Raw genomic sequence first — 18596 nt, 5'->3', positions numbered from 1 at the left:
TTCACATAACTGTCCTCAGTTTTGGACAGGATAACACCCACACCTTTCCTTGCCCTGTTTTGGATTCGTACAAGTACAAGCAAGTGGCTTCTGCACCCTCTGACCACGCAGCTGCGGGGCTAACGTTGGCCAGTTTATTGAGGTTTAATTTCCCCTTATTTTGGTCATGCACCCTTGATTCATTCTAAACTAACTGTTTCAGAAATATTTGTCAAGGGGCTGGAGGTCAGCTCAGAGGCATAAGCACCTACCTGGCAAGCACAAGCACCTGAGTTCGGTCCCGGTCCCAGATAGCCGCTCCGTGTGGGCCCTGGATGATCAAGGGGGCTGTGTGGGCCCCGGATGCCCGGGAAGGCCATGTGGGCCCCGGATGCCCGGGAAGGCCATGTGGGCCCCGGATGCCCGGGAAGGCCATGTGGGCCCCGGATGCCCGGGAAGGCCGCGTGGGCCCCGGATGCCCGGGCGCGCTGCCTGGGCCCCGGATGCCCGGGAAGGCCGCGTGGGCCCCGGATGCAAGCGCCCACCTTACGGCCGCAGAACCTGCGTGAGGCGCGTGGAGGCGCGCGCCTGTAATCCCGGCACCTGGCCAGGGGGATCCGTGCGAGTTCGAGACCCGCCTGAGGGCTACAAAAGTGAGTACAAGGCCAGCCCAAACTGCTTAGGGAGACCCCTACCTCCCGCCCTAAAAAACACTTCTTTTGTCAAAACTTGTCTGCTGAAAATTGGCCTTGTCGCCTCCCGCCTCCGTTCATCACTTAAGAGATGGCGGAACGTGACCACAGATTGCTTGCCGTTGTGGCGATTTGGTTGGTTTGTTGGTTTGCTTGCTTCTGTGGGAAGCACTGTTCCTAAACTGGTTTATTTTTTCATACTAGAAGCTCTGAGCCATCCTCTGAATTTGACCAAAATGAAAAATTCCTTTAACCCTGGGAGATTTTTTAGTTAACTGAGACCTATACAAAGTTAAAGCAGGAAAAAAAAATCTTCAGGAAATTCAAACACAAATTAACTGGGCAAGCAATCTCCAAGAATCCTACCTTTTTTTTTTTTTTTTTTTTTTTTTTTTTTTTTTGAGGCAGGCCCTCCCTATGTAATGCAGGCTGGCCTTAAACCCACAGTGGTCCTCCTGCCTCGGCATCCCCCAAGTGCTGGGATTCCAGGTGTTTGCCACCAAGTCCAGAAAGCTCTTTTCAGACATGCAAATTTAGGGTTAGATATGGCTTAGGACTATAAGAGAACAATTATGTCAATAGCATAAACTTTTTAAAGGTTTAAAAGCTTGTTTCATGTGTGTTGGCATGCATGTGTGTATGTAATATCTATGTGTATACTTGTGTTTGTATGTCATTTAGATGATAGCAGATTAGTCTAAAATTAAAAGTACTCAGTAATTAAGAAAGCATAAACCCGAATGTCTGTTAGTCCTTGTGACTTTACCAAATGTTTAAAAGATAGAAGTATCTTTAAAATTGTTAATCTTGGTTTGCCAGTGAGATAGCTCAGCAGTTTAAAGCACCTGCTTAGGCAAGCTCACAGGGACCTCAGTTTGATCCCTGGCAGCACCACATGCCACGCCAGTCCCGCCTCCAGGGTGGGCTGAGCACAGCATAGGAAAAAAAAAACCCAAACCTGTTAACCTATATTTTTGCCTGTTAGAAAACTAAAATTGATGTTTGACTTTCAAAAGAGAATTTCCAGTTTTATGAAGGTTATAAAAAACTAAAAAGCAAAAAAGAAAATTGAAAACTTTAGAGTTTGTTAAGATCAAGACCCTTGGGGGTCAGAGTTGAACGCTGAGGTAAGGTGACACATATGTTAACATAACTCTGCCTAGACATTCTTTTATTTTATAGTCTACATTGTTTAACTTCTCAGCAATGTTATGGAGCAGCTGTTAGCATCAAGGTTGTTTCTGGTATTAGCAGAAAGTATCCGAGGGACAGTATTTTGCCAGTTCCAAATACTGGTTAAAATAGTCTATAGTTTTTAAGTTCCAAAATGCTCATTAAAGCAGGTGCAGGGCCTGGGGGTTCTATTCCCAACCCTACGATGCTGGCCCTGCCCCCGGGGCACGCTGAGAAGGCAATTGAGACTGGGTGTGGTGGTGCACACCTGGAATCCCAGCTCTTGGGAGGCTGTAAACGGGTGGATCCCTACGATCCAATGCAGTAGTGAAACCCTGAACACCCTGTAGATCCTTCTCTAAAAAATACAAAATGCTCACAGGACCATTTGGTCAACCAAGAGTGGCTTACAGCAAGAAGAACAAATGAACTTAAGTGTACGAACCTGAGTAGCCAGTCACAGGGGAGAATTTCTTTTTCTTTCTTTCTTTCTTTCTTTCTTTTTTTTTTTTTTTTGTATTTTGAGCAGGGTCTCAGTCAGTCACTGAGTCACCGTGCTCAGGGGTGGGGCTGTGACAGCATGTGATACTGGGAGATCGAACCCCAGTCTGTGCACTTAGCCTAAGCAGGCACTTAGTCTGCTGAGCGATCTCACCAGCCCTTCCTGGAGAAGCATTTTATTTATTTGTTTGTTTATTTATTTATTTATTTATTTATTGGCAGAACTGGGGATTGAACTCAGGCCCTTGCACTTGCCAGGGAAGTGCTTATTCTACTGAGCCATCTCCCCAGCCCCGCAAAACCAAATCTTTTCTGGGTTTCATTTATTTAATCTATGTTTTCCCTTCTTCTCTCCCCTCCCAGGAAAAAATAATGAATGTCAAAGGAAAAGTAATTCTGTTAATGCTGGTTGTTTCAACTGCAGTTGTTATGCTCTTGGAATACATCAACAGGTAATTATGAAGCGTGATGAAGTGGTAGTGGTGCGTGTACCACTTGGGCTCTGCTGTACTGGGGCCAGCCAGGTTACCAAGATAAATTAAAAGGAGCATTCGTTGAACACTCCCTAAATAAGGGATTTGGATCCCTTCCTGCCTTCCTGAGTTCTGGATTATTTTTATAATCACCAGAGACTTAAGTAAATTCCAAGTAATTATGTTTTCCCTACTCTTTCCTATTATCTTGATATTTGTACTGGTGGGTTAGGCCCAGGGACAGTGAAGTTGGATAAAGACCAAAGTATAATCTTAAGTAGTTTGTTTGATCAGATATGGAAATTACCTTTAAGACATTTCAGACAGGAATTCCGTAAGAACTCCACCCTGAATTTTGCAATCCTGAATATTTGTAGGATCTGACAGAGCCATTCGAGTGGATGACTTGCTGCAAATATATACACTGAGGGCTGGTGATTCATATGTGCCTGGTCAAAGCTCACTCATTTTCTCTCTCCCTCTCTCCCTTTCTCCTTCTCTCTCCTTCCTTCCTTCTGGAAAGCAGAATCAATTAAATGCTGTGTTTTCAAATTTCATTGTGCCTTCAAATACATGAACTACATCTGTGCTTTTATTATTTTTTTTCTTTTCAAAAAACTTAGTTTAGAGTATAGTAATAATTGGTAAAATATTAGAAATGGTACACATTTAGAGGACCAAGATGAGAGGTTTTCAAGCATGGTTTTTGTATTATACATTGCTGTCCTTGATGTAGTTGCTTAGATCACAGGTATCAGCATACAGAGTTAGTCAAGGTGAAAAATTCTACACATTAACTACTATTTTCAAAAAACTGATGGAAATTATTAGTATACTAATACTAATAATAATTAGTAGTAGTATGATCATACTAATAATCATCTCAGCCATCCTGTATATATAATTGTATGTTTTTCCCCTTTTTTCCTATCTTTTCTTTCTCTCATCTTTGTTCTTTAATCCTTAAGTTCAGTTTCTTTCTGTTTTACTATATCTATTATACCTTTCAGATTTTATTTCTTCTTTCAGGTTCTTACACTAGTGAGACAATACAACATTTACACCTGTGGGTCTGATTTATTTCACTTATGAGTATAGCTTCTTACTTGTAAAGGCTTGTTGTGGACATTTTAGCCAGAGAGGCTTCAAGACTGAAAGAAGTCTCTACGAGCAGCTACAGAAAGGCATGAGGCTTTCACCCAAGTGAAACTGGTAAAGCTCATCCTTTAGGTGCAAAGCATCTGCAGTAAACTGACTTGTGCAGGGTTGGCCTGGCACCGTTAACATTTCCATAGTGAAGTGTTTTTAATTTTTGCAGTACTGAGGTACTAAGTTGCAGTACTAAACCCTGAGTTAGGCAAATGCTTTACTGTTGAGCTACATCCCCAGCCTTCCTTTTTCTCAAATTTTATTTGGAGGCAAGTCTTGCTCAACTGCACAGGCTGACCTCTAATTTGCATTCCTTCTGCTTTAGCCTCCTGAATTGCTAGGATTACAGATTGTGACACGGTGCAGGGTTTAGGGAGGTATTTTTTGTGCCCAAATTCAACATGGTAGGCTGGATTAGTATGTGAATATTTTGTCTCCACGCTACTATTCTTAACATTTGATGACCTAGCAGAACTGTCTTGGCTATCAAAAAAGGAACTGCATCTTTAGATATATCTATAGTGGGAGAAAAACTCCAGAATGCAGAAGCAATTATTAGTCTTAAAGGTCTAACCACTTATAGAATGTTCTTTTGTTTCATTCTGAATAGCTAATTTTAAGAAAAATGTCAGACTAGGGTAAAATGAAATTACTAGGCCTGGAAGAGGCATCTTTTGAATTGAAGAAACTGGGTGAAAGATGAAATGACTCAGAGCTGGATGGTGGGAAGCTGGCGCTCCCTCAGGCACTTGAGAGTTAAGGAAGTGTCCTGGCTGGGTTGTAGGACAATGCTACCTGGAATGGTCATTTTTTATTCTTTTTTCTTTCTTTCTTTCTGAGACACAGTTTCACTATGTAGTTCAAGTTGGCCTTGAACTCACTTTGTAGCCCAGGGTTACCTCAATCTTGAACTCATGGCAATCCTAAATGCCTTAACCTCCCTAGTGCTGGGATTACAGACATGTACCACCATACCTGGTTGGATGTGTACTTCCTCTGTGAACTTGGACTCTATCCCTCAGGTTTTCTACCTTTAAAAATGGGGCCAATAATAGTACCTGCCTTCTAGGGTTATTGGAAGCTAAGAAAGTTATTGTGTAGAAAATAGTTGGGGCAATAACTAGAAGGGGCATAGACACTCAGTAATTGCAAGGGCCACCACCATCATCCCCACCACCACTACCGTCCCCACCATCGCCATCACCACCATCCCCCCCATCCTCTTTACTACCATAACTACCACTTTCATCACCTTAGCTCAGGTCACATCACAAGATCCCATAAGTTGGCTGGCTTTATCAACAGGGTGTTATTCCTCACAGTGTAGAGGCTGGGGAGTCCAAGGACAAGGTGCCAGCTGGTTTAGTTCCCCCATGAGTTGCTCTTCCTTGGCAGATGCCACCTCCTCCCTGTGTCCAGACTGTTGGAGAGCAAGTGCATTATAGTCTTTTCTTCCTCATACAAGGATACCTGTTTCATCCTGGGTATCTTCTCCTTGTATCCCCATTATTACCTAGTAAAGGCCCAGACAACATGCCATCCTACTGAGGACAGAGCTTCAACATAAGGACTTGGGGAACACGGATATTTGCCCCATACAGGGAATTTTGGCAAATTAAAAAGAAGAAGGAGAAGGAGAAGAACAAGAACAAGAACAATTCTAGCAGTTGGAAGAGCACAACAGAGGAACAGGTGCCCTTCAAGGTTCCTGCCTGAAGCTGGCAAACTTGTTTGAGAAGCTGCTGCTTTCTGAATCTGAAGTTTTGATTGGGTAGCTGTAAGGCTCTGAATTGCAGCCAAAGTTGCACTTCCCTGTTTTGGATGGTTTGCAACATTAAATAAAATATGGGAATCAAAGGTTCAACCGAGCATACTTGTGCTGGCCTCCCAGGAAGAGATTTGCTTGGGGGTGCTGGGCATGCTCTGCAGGTGGCTGCAGCTCGTTCCAGATGCTCTTCAGGGCCACTGTCCACGTCGTTTCTGAGTTGTGGAATCCACATGGTTGTCTGTAAAAGCCTTTGGGGGAGGAGATCTTTCCTACTTTATCGACTGGCCAAGTACGCCCTGAAGTGAGCGGAGAGGATTGGACAGGACTAAGCTAAAAAAGGCTTGAAAATAACTAAATCAAATACACCCACCATTTAGTGAAGAGAAGTTCTGATGTCAATAAAATACCTTGAAAAAAGCATCCAGGACAACATTTCATGTAAGGATGACTGAAAAGAAAAAAAAATCTTAGAATTTACAGCTGCAAGAAACTTTAAGAGTTAGAAAGACAGTGGTGTGACAGGGTTTATGATGATAGTAGCTGCCAGATCCCAAGTGTAGGCAGGTGCCAGGAACCATGCTGTGTACTCCCCCAAATTCTTACATAGCCTGCAGAGTGGGTTCCATTCCAGGTTCCTAGATGAGCACCTGAGTCCCCACAATGTTATATATTAAGGTTCAGGATCCCATTTTAAGAAGAGTTAGGTCTCTGTCCTATCTGACTGTGGTTCATTCTCCTACCTACTATAGAAGCTTCCTTTTAGTTGAGTCGCCATTTTTTGAAGGACAGAGGTGAGGCCAAATAGGTGAAAGGACTTATCAGTGAACTTCTATTCATGTTCTCCCCACATCTCTGGCCTCCTGATTCTTCATACCAGACTCTTTTTTTGGGGGGAACAGAGGATTGAACTCAGGCCCTTTCACTTGCCAGGCAAGCACTTATTCTACTGAGCCATCTCCAGACTCTTTCTGTAGGTCCTTTCCTGTGTTGAATGCTGTGGGAGACACAGGGAGTGTCAAGTAGATCTCCTCCCCTGGGGGCGTTATGGCCTACCTGTGGCAGCAAGATGCACATATAAATAACCAATGGTGCAAAGCAAATGGAGGGCATCAGAGGCAGAGAAGAGGACTATAAGCTTCAAGGAGACAAAGATTATAGGGCCTGGAGGAAGATTCTTCTTCGTTGTCTTCATCTTCTTCTTTGTCTTCTTTTTCAATTCATTTACAGATATTTAGTGAGCATCTGCTCTTTCCCAGGTACTGTGCTGGGGTCAGTGCAAGGAAGGCATAGAAAGGAAGACATAGGAAGGGTAGCATTTGAGTTGGGCCCTAAAGGATGAATACAAGATGAATGCCACTAGTATGGATTTTGCTGTGACCCTTGTGGTCATGCCGAGATGGGAGGGAAGTAAGAAGGAGAGGTTGTTAAAGAGGTGCAACAAATTGGTGATGACCGAGTACCAAGTGAGCCCAGAGTGCCAGGAGGGGTGCTGAGTGCTGCGGCACAGCCAAGCTTTTCTCTCCCTCACCTTCCCACCTCCCTTTTTTTTTTTTTTTTTTTTTTGCAGGATTTCCAGATTCAGATAGGGATTCTTTCCTCACCAGCAGTATGTCCTTGGGAAAGTCACTTATAGCCCCTGTGCCTCAGTTTCCACATCTGTGGAATGAAGATAAGAATAGGATTCACTTTGTTGATAAGAGGATTTGAACTTGACTGAGTATTCTCTCTTATGAGTGTTATCAGAATCAATAAACTAATTTAGGAACAAGGAACTATAGAGCTTTGGCAGAGTCTAAAATAGCTATTTTTCATTTTCATTCATTGGGAGGAGAAACAGGTTAAGCAAGGTTTAGAACTCAGGCGGTGTTTCTGCAGAGAATGGTGCCCTAATCCAGTGGATGACAAGTTCTATAGCCTGCACTGTCAAATGGTTCTTGCATCAGTAAGTTGTCATCAAGATCTGCCTGGACCACTATTGTCACCTCCTGACTGGTCTCCACATTTCCTCCTGGACTCCCTGCAGGTTATTCTCCAAGCACCTGTTCTCCAGGGCACTTCTCTCCAGTGCCCTTCTCTCTGGTGACCTGTTCTCAGGATGTACTTGAGGCCCTGTCTCTTCCCTGCTTGAAACTCTTCCAGGGCAAATCCCTAGCATGCTCCTTCTCTTTCATTTCTCCTTTGAACCTCAGAGTTCTGCATGTTGTTTCTGTCTGAGATACTCTTCCCACTTTGTCTTCACCTGCTGAACTATGTATCCTTCAGAACTCAGCTAAAATATCAGCGTCTGCTCCAGGAAGCCTTCCACGTCTTCCTGATAAGTGCTTCTGCTTGCTTGTACTTTTTATCTGCGGTGCTTCTTGGAGTATGCTGTCGTATAGTTGTGTGGTTATCTGAATCAGGTCTGCCTTCCCAGCTGCATTATATGAGGACTGCATCCGTCTTGGCCAGTGGAGCATCCTCAGAAGTTAGCACAGGGTGCCACATGCCCAGCAAGTGTTTGGTGAGTGATTGAAAAGAATTGATCCGTGAAAGAAGTCCTGGTCACCGGTCCAGCCTTGCAGGTGCTTCAAGACACTCTCAGGGCCTCTGTTAGTGGGAGTCATTGCTGGGGGGCCAGCTCTGTAGAAGACCCTGAGCTGGATGCAGCATGGGCTCTTCATTCCAGAGCATGAGCTCTGGTGTCAGGAGATAGGGGAGAGAAGCCCTGGGCGAGGGGCAGCTAGGCCATCCCTGGTATTTCCTGCTTACCTTCTGCATCAGCAGGCACCAGAGTAAGTGCTGCCTCCTCTGTCTGTCTATATCTGTGAAACCTCTGTTCCTCAGTGAAGCCATCCTGGATGACAGAGAATAGACTGTCTTCTTAAAAAAACAAAACAAAACAAAAAAACCCTTTGTATATTTCTATATACATATTAGTCCTCTCTGTCTGAGGTATAACTGGTAAAACCTTTTTACCCATTCTTAGGTTGTCTCTTCACTCTGTTGGTTGTTTCTTTTGCTTTACAGAAGTTTTTTTTCTTTGGTGCAAAACCATTTGTTGTTCTTTGGTGCTGTTTCTTATCCCGTTCTTGGGGTTCTGTTTAGAAAGCTCCTGTCTATTCCTGTGACCTCAAGAGTTTTACCTATGTTATTTTTTAGCGCATTAAAGGTCTCTTTTAACATTTAGATCTTTGGTCCACTTTGGTTTTAGTTTAATACAGATGAGAGCTAGTAGTCTAGATTCAATCTTCTGCATGTGAGTAGCCAGTTTTCCCAGCACCATTTGCTAAAGAGGTTCATTTTCCTCCAGTTTAGGTTTTTTGGCCAGATGAGCAATAAAAATAGGGAAATCGATCTGTGGCAAATGGGAAGGGGCCTAGGGAGGAGGGCATAAAAAGAAATAAAATTTGTCATGTACATGTATCGATTACTCACAATGAACATATTGGTGATGTACTGCAAATGTATAATAATAAAATAAAATTATGGGGGGAAAAATCGCACAACTCTGGGTCCTCCAGATACCTCCTTTCCCTGGAGAGCCTGGAAAGAAACTCTTTCTGCCTTACTCCTGGTTCTGTCTCAGAGGAAGATAAAGGCTCTGGAGTAGCTAACACCCAAACTCAGCTCAGCCCAGGGCTTAGGGATTGTAGTTTTTTTGTTTGTTTGTTTGTTTGTTTTTGGTTTTTGGCGGGGGAGGAGGCAAAGAGCAAGTTTATTTGGTGACTGCTGATGGCAAGCATCATTCAAGAGACCAGGTGGGAAAGGCGCTGTGCAAGGGAACCTAGAAGCCTCTGGAGCCACATACAAATCTTGCACAGGGCAAAGCATGGGCTCTGGGAAGTTGGAATGTCTTCAGCCGTTCAGCGCCATCCGGACAAGTTTTTCATAGTTGATACAACCATTGCTGTCCTCATGCCCTGCCACCAGCATCTCCACTTCTTCCTCTGTCATCTTCTCAGCCAGTGTGACTAGGACATGACGGATTTCAGCACCCATGACAGTATCATTCCCTTCTTTATCAAACACTCGAAGGCCTTCAACATAGTCCTCATAGGTTCGTTGGTCCTCATTCTTGACCACAGTCTGCAGCACGGGGGCAGAAAGTGCTCAAAGTCCAGTACCTTCGAATTCATCTTATCACTGTTGGGGTTCCCCAGGACCGTGAGCACCTTGGCATTGGTGGAGTTCTGGCGCAGTGCCTTCATCACGTCCCCACACTGGCTGTACAGGATCTTGCCATCACCTGTTCTGTCAAACAGCTGGAAGGCCTCCTTGGACTCTGCCGTCTGGTCCTCGGTGAAGTCACACATCTTGACTGCCAGGCTCTACTAGACCTGCTGTAATAGGAATCGTAGTTTCAAAACAGCCTTTCTCAGAGTTCAAAGTAACGTGCTGTGTTTTTATTTCTTGTCTGCTTTTAGCTCAGAAGACAATTCCGTGTGGATCTATCCCTCCAAGTAAGTGCTCTGAATTCCTAGGTGTCTGCCGATGCCTCCCGCACCTGCCCTCTTGCCCACTGCACTCTGTTCCTCACACCCAGACTATGCTGGTTCTCAGGGCCAAGCTGGAAGGAAGCATGGAGTGGGGACAGACAGGCTCCTGCCAATCTGGGAATCTGGACTGCGCTCCTCCAGCCTTCCCGTCTTGTCTTTATAGAGCTGTGACTTGTGCTCTACCTTTGTGCTTTATCAAGGGTCTCTGTAAGGGACACAATTTGTGAACAGTCCCATCATGCTGATGAAATAATGAATCTGGGAAGATATTATCCACTATTCTGTATGTGTTGTCTGAAAAGCTGTGGAAGCTGTTGCTCTGAGAATACAAAGCAGGAAAATTTTCAAGTTTCTTATAGAACTAGTATATATTATGTTTGAAAAATTTATTGTCTTTAAAAAAGAGAATGAAAGCTATGTGAACCTGAATTTTCCCCTCTTTGCCCTGGTTTCCAGGAAGCCCAGAACACACTATTGTTCTTATTTGTACTTGCCCCACCTTCGTAGCTAATGTCCTTTCTCCCCTGGGGACCTTGGCACCTCATTCAACCACCAACCCAATATTTCAGCTATAAAATGGAAAGGTAAAATTTTTCTCTGGGATGACTAAGGTCATGAAAATACATATCCAGCTGGCTAAGTCAAAGCTTGTTTTCTAGTGCTGTCTTTGTTTTTCATTCCTGTGTTGCTCTTCTGCTTACTGCAATTATATCTTTGTGTCATAAATCAGTTCAAACCATTTCTGCAAGTAGAGATTCACAACATTAATATTAAGGCATATTAATACTATTAAGCTTATTTGCAAATTAGCTGCCACCTTCTCTGTCCAACTGAGTGTTGTATACTGTGGCTTCCTCTTCTTTTTCCCTCAGAAAGTTTACACTGATATGGAAAATTTCTCACGTGAGTAGCTTTGGTGGCTTCTAATTATAATTTCCTAACTTTTTGTTCAGGAGTTCTCAGGTTTCCTGAAATTGTCATACCTGACCTTTGGACAAGTAGAATTTTGCTCAGGCTGACTTTTGGAGCAAACTGAATTCTCTTAGTTTTGCAAAGAGATCATTTTTGGAAATGTCCATTAGTTTTTCTTTTCTTTTCTTTCTTTTTTTTTTTTTTTTTTCAGAACCGGCGATTGAACTCAGGCCCTTGAGCTTGCCAGGGAAGCGCTTATTCTACTGAGCCATCTCCCCAGCCCCATAGTTTTTCATTAAGGCTACAATTTACTATAGTAAATCACCTTCATGGGAGGTTTGTTATTACTGTTGACTACACTTTTGAGAGGAGGAAGTCCAAATTCAGGGAGAGAAGAACATTGGATCACAGTCACATACCTAGTAACTGCCAATTCAGGACTTGGCTTATGTATTAATGCCCCTTCCTTCCTTCCTTCCTTCCTTCCTTCCTTCCTTCCTTCCTTCCTTCCTTCCTTCCTTCTTTCCTTTCTTTTTTTTTTTCCACCCTCCTCTCCCCCTCCTGTTGGGGGTCCCTGGATGAGCTGAGTACTGGCTACTGCTTAGGAGACAAGAGGCTGGCCTTCACGTCCATCTTCTCCTTTTTGGCAAGAAGGTTTCACTTCTACCTGTTTTTTGAATTACTATCTTAAAATGAGCTTCTTAAACAGTAGTGCCTGCTATTAAGAAAAGGATTTAGAAAACTCCCAGTTTGAGGAATGCCTCATTTTCTAAAAATGTTCTTTTTTTTTTTTTTCCTTTCCTAGAAACCCAGAAGTTGATAACAACAGCAGTCAGAGGGGCTGGTGGTTTCTGAGCTGGTTTAAGGATGGGTAAGGTGATTGGAGGGTGGTATGTGTCTGTCCCATCACTCTGGGCTGTTGAGAATCCAGTTAAAACTGGTTCCATCAGCATGAGCTCAGTGATTCTTCAATGTAGGTTACTAAAATCATAAGAGAAATCTCTCATGGGTGGCACTAGAAATTAAAGGAGAGGTTCTTTTCGTGCTTTTGTTTTGTTTTGTAGTAGGAATCAAATGCAGGACCTTGCACTTGTCAGGAAGGCACTTGTAAACTGAAATGTTCTTAGGAAGACTGTTTTCACAAGTCTCCCCAATCCCTCAGATGGTCTGAGGATGGCTGGGTCATTAAACTGCTGCCTTGCATGGGTGATAAGAAAGGGGATTCTGCCTTTTCCATTCAGATCGTGTCCTAGTGGATAAACGTGGAGCCGCGAAGCCTTTCTCCAGGCCTTGAGCTGCTGCTCAGCCCATGTGCCTCACCCTTCCTGAGCTCATTCCCCACCTTAACTGCTTTGCTTTCCCTTTGTGCTTAGGATCCACGGTTATCAAGAGGGAGAAACAGAAGAAAGGACAAAAGGAGAGCTCCCGCTATCAGACTGGTTTGATCCCACGTAAGAAAAGAAGCATTGCTCTATGTTCAGTAAGCCCATAGCTCAGCAAGAGGTGGAGTGACCGACAGCGCGAATGCAATGGAGACCATTGCTGGTTAGAACAGGAAAAGTGCCTTCCTGATTAAGGGTGGAAGGGGCTTAGCATATTAGACCATGAGATCTGCTACTTTGAACCAAGCAGATTGAACAATTTGTGTGTGTGTGTGTGTGTGTGTGTGTGTGTGTGTGTGCGCGCGCGTGCGCATGTGTGTTTGAGACAGGATCTCACTATGCATGTCAGATTGGCCTTGAGCTCACTTTGTAGCCCAACCTGGTCTCAAACTTACACAATGGTCCTCCTGCCTCAGCTTCCTAAGTGCTGGGATTACAGGCATGCACCACCAGGCCTGCCCCAGTAATTTTGACAGCAATTGATCAGGAGTAGCAGATAAAACACAAAATACTGGTGCTTTGGGAGGGCTTATACAAGCCACATGGTGAGGTAATAGTAGAAGATCATGAGAAGGGGCAAGAAAACTCCCTCTCAAATTTAGACAACTCATCTGTAAAATAGGATTGGTGATTCAAAAAAAAAAAATCTTAAGAGATCATGAATTCCTTTGTTAAGCAATAGATACAAAGTGTTTGTTAAAACTTTTAATGTGTGGCTGGTGTTTTCCAAATTATGGGTTACTACATGAACCTATGAACCTATTCATGTGTTCAAAGGTCATAGTAATGGCGTTGGGGTAGTAGTTCAGTGATGTATGCATGTGCTTAGCATGCATGAGGGCCTGGATTTGATCCCCAGCATAAGGAAGGGGAGGAAGAAGAGGAAGAATTGTTGTTCATTGATTAATAGGGGCAGTAGCAGTGAAACTAGAATTTGCCAAGCTTGGTAAGGAGGTCTAATGAACTGATTCAAAGGATGTGGTTTAGGGGCTAAGTAGATGCAAACTGTCCAGGGAGACTGGGAAGCTTTAGAGATTGGTGGGCAGTGGTGTCATGGACCAAGAAAGGGCCTGAGAGGGAAACACAGGGGTGGGGGTGGGAGGAGGTAATGCTCTCCATGAGCAATGTGCATGGATTCCACTGCTTACGGGGCATCTGGAGAGTCCCAGGCTACCCATGAGCTTGGCAGAAAGAACAAGCCGGAAATGTGGGGTGAGGAGTTGTCAGAGTACAGGTAACAGGAGGAGCATATCCTGTGGGCTGGGATGAGGCCACCCAGAGAGGGCTAACACCACATTTGAAGTGGTCGTGGAAGAAAACCCTCAAATGGAGCAGGGAGCAGATACAGCTGTGGGGGAAGGGTCAGGAGAGAGTCCTGTTTAGGCCTGTATGATGGTGGATAATAAGCTCTGGAAAGATTGAAAGTATTGGGGCTGGGAAGATGGCTCAGTGGAATAAGTGCTTCCCTGGCAAGCACAAGGGCCTGAGTTCAATCCCCGGTTCCTCCAAAAAAAAAGAAAAAAGAAAAAGATTGAAAGTATTCAGAAAAGTTTACTTACTGAGGTAAGAGAGGAAGGACAATTTTTACCTCCTATACTCCTCCAAAGAGCTGGACGACATGAAATGCTAAACCACTACTAGAAATGTAAGAAGAGAAAAGCTCTGTTGCTTTGATGAGCCCCTTGAGTTGGGGGATGAGAGTCCCAAGGGGCAGGTGGGCTGGGGAAACCAGAGCTGGTCACCGAGTGCCCTTCTGAGGAGGGCGGGACAGCCTCACTAAGGTGCCAGTGCTCTGCTGAGAAAGCTTGAGAGGTGAGGCCAGGGGTGAATTACTAGGAACAGAAAGAGGCAGATGGTGGTCACAAGTTGTCACTCTCTCCACTCTCCCTCATGTGTGGATGGTCTTCACCTCCAATGAACAGCAAGCAGGATAACCAACTTAAGGCCCTCTCTGGGCACCCAGATTTACTACTTGCATAAGTGAATGCCAGCATGAGAGAACAAATATACTTTATATTGATGTGTCCTCCATAGCTATCAGACACATTACAGTGTATTATGTACCTGCTTCCATAGGGAGACCTCTCAGCTTACTCACCTCCCCCTCCAACGTCCTTTCTCTGTCTCCTTGACAGCACCATCTCCTCTGTCCCTCTCATCTGCCATTAGAGTTTCTGGAAGCAACAGGTGGCATCCTCTCTTTTTCTACCCACCACTTTCCACCAAGCTCCCATCCCTTTGCGTGGCAGCAGATACCTTCCACGAGAGGGTGACTCCCACCTTTGTGCCTTTAGCCCAGCTATTTCCTCTGAGCCCAGACTTGTCCCTGCCTGCCTGCCTGCCTGCCTGCCATGTCTGCACACTTCACATGACCTGCACAGATTTCTCAATTCCGGCCCCCTTGTTCTCATTTGCCATCCTGGTGAATAGCTCCTGTCGGCCAGAGTCTGGGCACCTTGCCTCTCTTCTACCCACGGTCTAACCCATGAGCATGCTCTGCCAGCTCCTGCTCCAGGCCCTTCCCGTGTCCTTCCCTCCTCTCCACCCTACAGCCCCCTTGCCTGTTCCTGTTGCCATCAGCTCTTTCCTGGATTCCTGTCAAGCTTGTTACCTGATGAGTGATACGCAGTCCACACTTAACCTACTACGTGACTCAAGGAAGTTTAATATTTTCTCTGACCAAGCACTAGATCCTGAAATATGCGCACAAAGACATAAAGCTATAAAGCTGCCTACCTACAAGCTGGGAGCCTGTGTACTTTGGTCACAGAAGCACAGTAATTTTTTTGTTTTTCATTTATGTATGTGGTACAGAGTCTCGCTATGCATCTCAGACTCGTAGTGATCCTCCTGTTTTCAGCCCCACCAGTGCTGGAATTATAGGTTGTGCCACCACATCCAGACTTTTGTTGAGGCTCAGTGTGCCCCAGGGGCTGGGCTGGCACTGGCGCAGCATGCAGGACCAGGGATCAAACCCTGGTCCTTGCGCTTGCACAAGCAAGTGCTTAGTCCACTGAGCTATCTCACCGGCCCTTAAGTGCAGTTATTTTTCCAGAAGCTTTTGGTCCATGTTGGTAGAACTGTGCGTACTGGTTGGTAGAATATGTGGCTCGAGTGCCCTGCAATGACTGGAGGCCTTTGAGGAGCCCTTTCCTGGCACTTCTCCCTTGTTTTAGAGCCCTGTCTTTATGACTGTGGGCATTGCCAAGGATGGGCATCTGCGCATGTGTGGGCTGCCTTTAGTCACCTCTTTTGCGACTCTGTGGCTGTAGCAGTCCATGCAGGAAGCCAGCCTCCTTCCCTACCACCTGCTTCTCTAGGCTTCTGTCTGTCAGAGTTGGGGGTCTCTGACATGGTGGAATTGTCAGTGGAAGTGAATAATCTCAGCTGGGAAACGGCATGTTTGAATTTTAATTCAGCATTAATGTTTAAAATTACTCCCTCCACCACCAGTTGAAGGTATCCTTCATATCCAAGTGGTCAAACTGGACACTGGCCTCCTAACTTGGGCTTTCTAAAAGAGGTAGACTGAGGGTCCCACAGCTGAGCATGGGACTTCGAGGTGCTCACAGGAGGCCAGTGTTTACCCCGGATTAGCCCTTCATAGAAAGCTGACAGGAAAAGGCTCAGTTGCCTTCAAGCCTGGCTTTATTTATAGAATGAAGGCACCGACAGCACCCACTTCACGGGTGGGGATGAAGGCTGGCACTTGGTCCTTGATGCAAAGCAAGTGCCAAATGAGCATCCCTACTTATTTACAAAGTACTAGTACTTACCTGGCTCATGCACAATAAGACTTAGCAAGACGAGCAACTCAGAACTGATAACAAGGTACTTAACTAACAGCAGTGGAGGAGATGACTGTGGGGATAGTTTAGGTTATAAGGATCAGGTGTGTGTTTGTTTTTTCTTCCTTTCTTTGTTTCCCTTTCTTTCTTCAGGTTGATTTGAAACCTTATTCAAACAGAGGTGGGGTTTTATGGTATTAAAAGCACCACTGGGACAAAGCCCAGTGAGCCAGCCTGCGCTGGCCGTGCTCCTGGGCCCTAGCAAGGCCGTCAGAGAAGGCCAACAAGAATGTCCCCCATGAGGGGATGTGCTACATGCATGTACTAGTCCCCACTGAGTTAATGTAATCAGTGTGCAGTGTTTAAATACATGGAATTACAGGTTGTGCCACCATGTCCAGACTTTTGTTGAGGCTCAGTGTGCCCCAGGGGCTAGGCTGGCACAGGCACAGCATGCACAACCAGGGATGAAATTAAAAAAAAAAAAAAAAAATTAAAAGGAAAACCAGGTGAGGTGGTGCACACCTGTAATTCCAGCACTGGGAGGCTGAGGCAGGAGGATCACTGTGAGAGGCCTGCCTGGGCTACAAAGTGAGGCCAAGGCCAGCCTGAACTATAGCAAACCCTGTCTCAAAAATAAATGGATAGAACAAAATAAGGAATATCCTTCACCCATCCTCACTTATCCAGTGGAGGACTGGGGTTTTGTAAAACTGTGCCAGGGCCTCAGCAAAACAGAATTTTCCTGCAGTGAGGCTGATAGCCAGGCTGAGTCATCCAAGTCACTAGCACAAAAGCTAGTGATGATGCCTGAGTCTGCAGTGAAGCGAATGCTGCAGTGGTAGGCTGCAAATGCTGCTGCCTTTCAGATCACTGCTGGCTCTCAGACTGGGATACTTTCAGATCGGGATGAGCCTGGCTAGCAGAGCAAGTCAGTGTCTGTGCAGCATGGTGCAAAGTGATGCCTCAGAGCACCGGGCTTTAGAGTCAAGCTGTCTTGACTTAAATCCTAGCCCATTCCTTAGTAGCTGTGTGACCTTGGAAGAGTTACTAGAACTCTTTGTACTACAGTTTCTTCATTGGTAAAATGAGAATCAGGGTTACTGTACCCTTTGCACAACGCTCTGTCTCACAGGAAGGGCTCATCGTCCAGGATGATGGCAAGGACTAGGAACAAATGCACACGATGGCGATGGGTTGGTGCTGAGACTGCAGCAGTTTCTGTCATGATGGATGGAATCAAGCATCTCTGTGTTCTCCATGCAGTGGGCGCAGGTGGACTGTTGCAGGCACTGCTGGCTCTCAGACTGGGATACTCCAGGCAAGGCAAGGAAGGCTGCTTCTGAGCACTTCCCCCTGTGCATCTCTGCCATTCTGGCCTAAGCAGGAGATTATTCTAGGCATGCTGGGGAACTGGAAGCCAGTCAGAGACCCTTGCCAGCAGGTGGAAGGATGGAAGGGTCAGTGTAGAGTTGGAGCGCAAAGCTTTGGGACAGGGACAGGAGGCATGAGGAAGAGTTGTGAAGCTTCTTTTCCCCTCTGGGGATGGAGGAAGTTGGGGATGACCCAGCCTTGGCTGTCAGCCTCACTGTGGGTGAACTCTGCTATGCCAATGAGAAGGTACAGTTGTGTGACAATCCACTGGATATGTAGGAAACAAGGGACATTCTCTGACCTTGCCCAAGCCCCTCAGCAGGGCCATGTGAGCACATATCAGCTGAGCCACCATCATTTGGTTCAGTCACTCATCTTCTTGGGGTTGACAAAGATGCTGCAGCCAGGGCCAAGCCTGCCCTGGAGTTGGAACCCAAGTGAGCGGTGCCAGTCCACACTTCCCAAGATGGAGCTGTGGCCACTTCCTGAGTGATGGGAATGCACGCTGAGCCTCCACCACCCTTCCTGCTCCGCCAACAGGGCCCCACCTCTGCTCTGCCCTTTCTGCCTTTGTCCTACAGTTTCTTGCTCTGTCACTGCTCTTCCTGTGTTTTTATTGGCTTTGCCATGTCCCTTTGGAGCTCTCTGAGTACAGAAAACCTACCCCTCTCTCACTCCCATTGTGTTCTTGTTAAAGAGGCCACATGGTCTAATACCCAGAAGTCTCACTCTGGCCAAAGACATATTGAAAGAGTTTTTCTAGCACAGTTCTGACATCATTCTCTTATCCCCTAAGTTGAGGATTAGGGTCTCATCAAGCTCAGATGACACTCACGGGGATAAATAACCACCCAAAGATGTCACTGGCAGCTTGGGAGCTATCAAGAAAGGAAAAGGAATTTAGAAGTAGGAGGAGAACAAAGAATGCAG

At 45.4% G+C, this 18596-nt stretch overlaps 1 protein-coding gene and 1 pseudogene across 2 annotated transcripts in view; one reads left to right on the top strand and one right to left on the bottom strand.

Moving 5' to 3' along the window:
- LOC101574182 (N-acetyllactosaminide alpha-1,3-galactosyltransferase-like) overlaps nucleotides 1–18596 on the top strand; it is a 98042-nt gene that overhangs the window by 74279 nt on the left and 5167 nt on the right. The window contains exons 3-6 of one of the 2 annotated variants that reach the window (XM_023701597.1): nucleotides 2709–2797; nucleotides 10139–10174; nucleotides 11928–11993; nucleotides 12496–12573. In XM_023701597.1, the coding sequence (XP_023557365.1) occupies nucleotides 2718–2797; nucleotides 10139–10174; nucleotides 11928–11993; nucleotides 12496–12573 (260 nt within the window). In that variant the 5' untranslated portion in view covers nucleotides 2709–2717. The remainder of the gene's footprint in view (nucleotides 1–2708; nucleotides 2798–10138; nucleotides 10175–11927; nucleotides 11994–12495; nucleotides 12574–18596) is intronic. The other variant, XM_012516966.2, reaches the window with a different exon arrangement.
- Nucleotides 9454–10117, bottom strand: LOC105743583 (annotated as a pseudogene).

This window comes from Octodon degus, unplaced genomic scaffold, assembly GCF_000260255.1.
Source record: "Octodon degus isolate 3935 unplaced genomic scaffold, OctDeg1.0 scaffold00137, whole genome shotgun sequence".
NCBI lineage: Eukaryota > Metazoa > Chordata > Mammalia > Rodentia > Octodontidae > Octodon > Octodon degus.
Note: the sequence above shows the minus strand (reverse complement) of the source record. Positions and strands in the feature narration are given on the sequence as shown.